We start from the raw sequence: 7,015 nt of genomic DNA, 5'->3' as shown, positions 1-7,015 counted from the left end.
TAGCAACTTGCCAATCCCATACACCCTAAAGCATAACATGCTTCTGGACAAAAATGGGAACTACATGTTTCCTACATGTGTCCAGCAACACTTGAAACTATCAGCCATAACTTTAAACTAGCCAAGAAAGTGTTTACAGAGGGAAAGAATTAAGTGAGTGGAGGATCGTTTTTTCTTTAAACTGGACTTTGTTTTAGCAACACAGGAGGCTGTGGCCTGTGGGCGCCGCTTGCTAAGCGTACACATTCCATCATGTGAAATCTGTCACTTAAATTGAAAAGGGATTTCAAGAGGTCATCGTGAACAAGACGAACGATTAAAATAAATTACCATTTACCCTTAAAATGTAGCTGAACAGTCCTCCAGGGATACCTTTGGACTTCATTAATGGATTTTAGGCGCCATCTTGTGATCAATTTGGTAACTGCTTACAATCTTATTTTTATGGGTTTACTTATATTTATTAGGTAATTTGAGAAGGCAAACTTACAGAGAAGGTCGAATATATACAACTGTGTACTATATATTCACGGTTTTATCTGCAAACGTAATTTATTTGAAAAGTTTTAGTCTTTTCTTATTTTCATGTACATTTCCTCTTTTTTGCATATTTTTTGTTTCGACCTCTATTTATTTTAGGTTTGGGTTTGTTTGTTTTTTCTGGAAAATTGAACTACAAATGGTGCGTATAATTAAGGGTGCGTATAATGAAGGAAAAGAAGCACACGATGTAGATATAATTAATAATCGACAACAACTGTGTCTACTAATAAATCTAGGTCATTGGCAATATTCGGTAGGCCTTCGTTTTCTGTTAAAAAAAATTAAATAAAAATCATCAATTAACATATATTGAAAACAGAGCCGCGTGCGTTTAACAACAAAAAAAGCGAGTCGGAACTTAATTCGAACGCCGAATTTCGCGACGAGCCGTCTTCAGCGTGACACAAAGATCATTAAACTGGAGCGCTAATCTAGCGACAAGCCTGGATCTTGGTAAGGTTTATCCACATACAGGTCTTTAATCTTGATACGAGACAGTCCTAAACTAAAGACTGCTTGGTCGTGCATCTGAAAATGTTTCTTTTCAGACTTGACATGATGTTCTGTTGCTCTTAAAGAATATTTTTAACGCTAACGAAGCTAACGTTAGCCGCGGGTTTGCAACGCACAAGGCATCTGCGAGTTCAGAGTTTGCTGCTCTGCTATATAGGCAAGAGGTCAGGTGTGTGAGTGTTTCCCTTAATCTTTGTGTGTCCACAGCTTTAAGGGACTAACTCTGTGTAGCAGCCGCCGTTGTTCTCGCTGTTCTGTGTAACGGTGAGTGGATCATCAGGGCCCATTATAAACTAAAAGCTTCGGTCAGTTAAGCAGATCTCTCATTTAATTCACTCGTCATCTTATTTCACATCAGTTAAAGTTTAAAATGGCTTCAATCTTCATATTCATCAGAGGGCTAAATAAAAGCCAGAAATCACGCAGATCGGCACAGCTTAGTCGAAATATTGTGCAGTGGTGTTGTGGTTGTCCAGCTGTTGCGCTTGTTATCGCTTTGTATGTGATGAACCGATAAAAAATAACAGGCTTAATGCCATCTGCTGCAATGCCAACCAATGAAAGCTGTCACGTGATGGCCATTTTCATCTTTTGTGCCTTATTTTTAAAGTCAACAAAATATTTTGCAAGCCAGTAAATTGATTTGTCAGGAAACGTGGCAAAATAAACTATCGTGAGACCTGTTATGATACGTGGTTTGGAGATGATTACAACAAAAACACAGGAGGAGGCAGTGCTGAATGTGGCAGAGTTGAAGATGTTAAGATTTTTACTGGGAGTGATCAGGACAGGATTAGAAATGAGTATATCTGAGGGATCGATCAGGCTGAACGGTTTGGAGACTAAGTTAGCTGGGCAAACAAGACCTGGATGGTTTTTACATATGCAGAGGAGGGATATTGCATATATTCAACAGATGTTGATGATAGAACTGCCAGGCTGGAGGAAAAGAGGAAGGGCACAGAGAAGATTCATGGATTTCGTGAAGGACAACATTCACAGGGTTAGTGTGACAGAAGAGGTTGCAAAGGATAGGTTGAGTGGGAGGCATATGATCTGATGTGGCGACCCCTAAAGGGCACAGATGGAACAAGTAGTTCTTTTTTTAATGCAGAGATGCACATTTCATCAGAAACCTGTTCTAGTGATGCCATTGTGTTTTACAGTACCATGTCACATTTATTCAGCAGACTGTAGCCTCGGGTGGTTGTAAACAATTAACACTTGTAAGTATTGGGAATAGGCAGTAGTCAGCAGCAAAGTCTTTTAAGGGTTTTGCTTATTTTAATGGAATAGACTTATTTTTTGCTGAGATATGTCAAGAATCAATTAATCTTCTGTGTTCTTTGAGGAAAACCCACAGGTATTGATCGAGCAGTCACTTGTAAATGGTCTGTGTCCGGTGCGGAGATGGGACAACACATTTTAGAATGGTATTCAGAGCTTGTGTGTGGCTGTAGAGGAGGTCGTCTAATCTGAAGGTTGGTGGTTCGATCCCCGACTGCTCCAGTCTGCATGCCAAAATCCTAGGGCAAGACACTAACCGAGAGTTGCTCTCCAATGCGTCCATTGGAGTGTGAATGTTGCACAGAAAGCACTTTGAGTGCTCAGAGTAGAAAAGGGCTATATAAGAATCTACTAATTTCTGTGTTTTATGTTGCGCAGTTGTAATGGCAGAAGCAGAAGGAGCAGGTGTCGACCTCAGCAGGAAGTTTGTGTCTGAAGCAGAGCTTGATGAGAGGAGGAAAAAGAGACAGGAGGAATGGGAGAAAATCAGAAAACCTGATGACCCAGAGGGTAAGAACACATATCCAAAACTTTACCAAACCTCTAAAGGATGTCCCACTGTGCATGTAACCCCTTTATATTTGTCCTTTGTACTTCTCAGAGGTCCCAGAGGAGGAGTATGACCCACGCTCCCTCTTTGAGCGGCTGCAGGAACAGAAAGACAAGAAACAAGAAGAATATGAGGAGCAGTTTAAATTCAGTAGGTCTTTGTGGGTGTTTTGTGCCTTACTCCACTTTTCATCAGGGTTTGAATGAACACTTTTCTTCTGTAATTCTGTGATTGTAAGAGATAATGTATTATCAGCAGTATGTGTCAGTACACTTTAATATTCAGTCTCTAAAGGTTGTTTTTGAACAGCTTCATAGCAAATGTAACTTAAGCTTTTTACAGCACAAGCCACCATTTTTAGACATCATTAAGGTCCACTTATGAATTCAAGTCTTAAAAATGTCTTTGGTTCTTGAGAAAACCTTGTAAAGTCTGTAGATTTAATCTTGAAGAGTTGATCAGAGTTAGAATGGTGTGAAACTTTGCGCCCCTTCCTGATTTTCTTGTATGTTTGTCACTCTTAAATGTTTCAGATCATTAAACAAATTGAAATATTAGACAAAGATAACACAAGTAAACACAAAATGCAGTTTTTAAATGAAGGTGTTTATTATTAAGGGGGCAAAAATCCAAACCTATGTGGACCTGTGTGGGAAAAGTGATTAAAGTAGATCAAAAGATCCTTAAAAACCAGACATCACGCTGTGATCCAAGGAAATTCAGGAACACTCTTTCACACAACTGTATGTCAGGTTGGGAATTGAGATTCGTCTCCCAACACAATAATGGAAATACTTACTCCCATAATTTGGTGCTTTTAATTCTGATGAAATTCAAGATTTCAAAAATGTCTTCAGAACTTGGAAGCAATGATTATATTAAGGGAAACATTGAAATGTAATCTCCTGCTTCGAGTATCAGACAACTGTCCCCCAGTTTTTATGTAGAGCTTATTTGGAAAAGCTCTCTTCAGTTCGTTCATTAATAATTCCATATTCAACATTTTTGCAAGTGATGTTAGATTTTTGTTTTCAGTGCTTCCGCAGATGACGCTACTTTGTGTGTTTGTGCAGTTTTTAAGGAAGATTGTCTCTGGTTTGTTTTCGGGAAAATGCAGTCACTCTCTTGTCATGTGTTTGAGAGTATGTTTCTATGGTAACAGAGAACATGGTGAGGGGATTGGACGAGGATGAGAGCAGTTTCTTGGATGAGGTCTCCCGGCAACAGTGTCTGGTGGAGAAACAACGCAGGGACGAGGAGAAAAAGGAGCTGTTGGAATACAGAATATCCTTCATATTCAAACAGCGCACTTGCATGTTTGAGATTGGAGTCGGCTTCATAACGAAAACCCTAGTTTTTGTTATAATAAAATTAATAGCAATTCAAACTCGCATTCAAATACGAACTGCCTCCACCGCAAGATATCTACTTCTGAGGTTGAGTTTTACATTCATATTCTTCCTTGTTTGAGTAAAGCAGGGGTGGGCAACTCCAGGCCTCAAGGGTTGGTGTCCTGCAGGTTTTAAATGTGTCCTTGATCCAACACAGCTAATTTAAATGGCTAAATTACCTCCATAACATTTCTTGACATTCTCCAGAGGCCGGGTAATGAACTGCTCATTTGATTCAGGTGTGTTGACCCAGGGTGATATCTAAAACCTGCAGGACACCGGCCCCTGAGGCCTGGAGTTGCCCACCCCTGGAGTCAAGTTTTCCAGTCTGCCCTCTGGTGTCTCCCTTCAGTGTTTAATCCCCCACCTGTCCACAGTAGGATCCCATTAGGAATTTATTTTTTTTCTTTTCACCTTAACTATGTAGCGTTACAGCGCTGTTGTGAAGCAAGCATCTGCAGAGAGCCGCAGAGAACCTGAAAAGAAGGCGGCACCTAAAGGGGTGGAGCACAGGACCAGCCACCTGTCACAGGCCCATTTATTAGTTGGAGCTGTAAAGAGACGCAAGTATGCACATGAACATGCACCATCCTTAAAACATGTTGTTGTTTTTGTTTTGTTTTTTAGCTGCCATTAGCCTCTGCCCTCCACCTGACAAAATCCAAATTTGATTCTCCTTTAATGCTACCTTGTAGCAAGAGGCTCTTGGGTTTCAATGTGGAGATTCTTTATAAACATGCTGAGTAAATGCTGTCTTTGCTCGGGACACACTAGTGAAAATGACTTCAGCTTTCTGGTTAAATAAAGAAAAATAGTTTTTTAAATACAACAGTGTTTTCACCATCTAGGCCCTAACTTTGTCTCCTTGTCTTTATTGTCTGGCTCAGAACTTTGTTTTTGTTCAAAGTACAGAGCACAAAGAGACTAACAGTTTCAACAGCACTGACAGAGTTTGTTGATAATTGCCACACTCAGGAATTTCACAAAATTGCTGATATAAAAATATTGATTGGATCAGCTTTAAGTCTTGTTTTTCTAATCTCTTTGTTCTCTCTCCAAGTTCCTCACAATCAGACAGCAGTAAGAAACAGAAAGTGGAAATCACAACAACAGCAACGACAGGAAATGGAGAAAAACACACAGGTGGGCAGCAGCCAGAAAAACACATTAATATGCAGCTCATATAATATACAGTGGAGCTTTGTTCCCTGTGAGCCTGTTTAAAAAGTGGAAATGGATGCAGATTCAGTGGACCACTCTTACTCTCTTTCCTACTGTGACTGTTGTATGTTGGCACAAGGTCTTACACTTAAGTTGTGCTTTCCAGAAGAGGGGGGCGGAGCAGGAGGAGGGGCAGAGGGAGCCAAAGATCAACAGACAGTCCCTGGCGTCACTGCAAAGCCGCCCTCAGCCGCCTTGAGCTCCGGCCAAGGCGTACTACACTTGCCGTCAGCGGCCGTGTGTGTCGGTGTTTTACCAGGACTCTGCGTTTATTCCGGCAGCAGCGACTCTGACAGCAGCTCGGACAGCGAAGGTAGCGTGGACGCAATTATGTCGCCGTACCCACGGCACAACAGGGCCTACAGATAGACACACAGCAGCATCCACACACAAACTGACATATGTTGGCAACAATTAGAAAAGGTGACCTCACATAACACATGCACACACAAACTGATTAAAGTCATTTATAGAGGCGTATCTGCAGGTAACAGGAGTTATTGTCAAGTAAGTCGTACACTTGCAACACACTGCAAGCAAATATTTTACGTATTCCTGTTGTTTTCACAGCTGTGAGTTTAACTGTTGCTCTTCGTCATCAAAGTTCAGCTCAGTGATACAACCCTAATAAACCAACTTTAAACTCTATTATGAGCTAAATCTGTGTATCTATTTGTGTTGTTTTGCAATTGTGGCACCCAAACATGACGCCTCCACCCTTCCTTCCCTCAATTGCATGTCACGCAGTTTAAGCCGAGCAACCAATCCCGCACTGCCTACCCTGATGACATCCTGCCCCCCCACACTCCCTTCCCAACCCAAGCCACAACGGCTGCAAGCTGTGCTATTGGCTGAGGGAACAGTGATTGACAGCTGTGGAGCAAGGAAGAGACTGCTTTAGACTGTCACATGACTCACACCTTTTAGCTATCTGCAGCAGAGGAGTGAGAGCAGGACTGCGTTTGGGTTGAATGCCGAGTCTGTTTGGATTGAAAAATTCTGTTTTTATTTGTGTGACGTAATGTATGTTTGTTTAAAAGTTGCTTTATTCTGGGAAAATGCTGGACTGTTTATTGCCGTCTCAGACTTCGGGGCATCTGAGAAGAATGAAATAAAGAGATTTCCCTGTGTTGTGCCTTGTTTTACTTTGGGGTTTGTGAGAGTACAACAGAAACATATTTACAGGAAGTTTAAAAACAGCTCAAGTTTAGGAACCCATTTGGGAATAGGCATGATTATTCCTTTTAATTTGGTGCCTCCAAAGAGTGTTGTAAATGTCTGTTTTTCTGAGAGGTTATAGGAATGAGACAGGGATGAATCTAGATTCCATGTTTTGGGGACCTCAGCCCCAGTCACAATATCATGCATACAGTGCATGTAATTATTATTATTGTTATTATTATTATTGGAATGTTCTATTTGCAAATGTAATTAATGCTCTTCACATTTAAAACAGTTGGGTACACATTACAATCTTGACTTCAGAACCAGCTTAAATAGTGGGATGACC

At 40.9% G+C, this 7,015-nt stretch overlaps 1 protein-coding gene across 5 annotated transcripts; it reads left to right on the top strand.

Annotated features, from left to right (window-relative positions):
- Positions 1-903: 903 nt before the first annotated feature.
- psme3ip1 (proteasome activator subunit 3 interacting protein 1) lies at positions 904-6,636 on the top strand. 5 transcript variants are annotated; one of them, XM_031734225.2, is made up of 9 exons: positions 924-996; positions 1,264-1,320; positions 2,722-2,853; positions 2,945-3,043; positions 4,056-4,177; positions 4,718-4,851; positions 5,345-5,427; positions 5,585-5,818; positions 6,253-6,636. In XM_031734225.2, exons 3-9 carry the CDS (start codon positions 2,727-2,729, stop codon positions 6,255-6,257), a joined length of 804 nt encoding a protein of 267 aa, XP_031590085.1. In that variant the 5' UTR covers positions 924-996; positions 1,264-1,320; positions 2,722-2,726; the 3' UTR covers positions 6,258-6,636. The 5 variants fall into 5 exon arrangements, with proteins under 5 accessions (XP_031590087.1, XP_031590086.1, XP_031590083.1 ...); XM_031734227.2 differs by lacking the exon at positions 1,264-1,320 and having other exon boundaries at positions 904-996; positions 5,615-5,818; XM_031734226.2 differs by lacking the exon at positions 1,264-1,320 and having other exon boundaries at positions 904-996; positions 5,612-5,818.
- Positions 6,637-7,015: the final 379 nt, after the last annotated feature.

This window comes from Oreochromis aureus, linkage group 7 (assembly GCF_013358895.1).
Source record: "Oreochromis aureus strain Israel breed Guangdong linkage group 7, ZZ_aureus, whole genome shotgun sequence".
Taxonomy (NCBI): Eukaryota; Metazoa; Chordata; class Actinopteri; order Cichliformes; family Cichlidae; genus Oreochromis; species Oreochromis aureus.
Note: the sequence above shows the minus strand (reverse complement) of the source record. Positions and strands in the feature narration are given on the sequence as shown.

Excerpts from the sequence above, each read along its gene's own strand:
- psme3ip1 (XM_031734223.2), top strand. The coding sequence starts at position 2,727 with ATGGCAGAAGCAGAAGGAGCAGGTGTCGACCTCAGCAGGAAGTTTGTG. Across the intron at positions 2,854-2,944 it reads AAAACCTGATGACCCAGAGG|AGGTCCCAGAGGAGGAGTAT; the intron begins GTAAGAACACAT and ends TGTACTTCTCAG. Across the intron at positions 5,428-5,584 it reads AAATGGAGAAAAACACACAG|GTCTTACACTTAAGTTGTGC; the intron begins GTGGGCAGCAGC and ends TGTTGGCACAAG.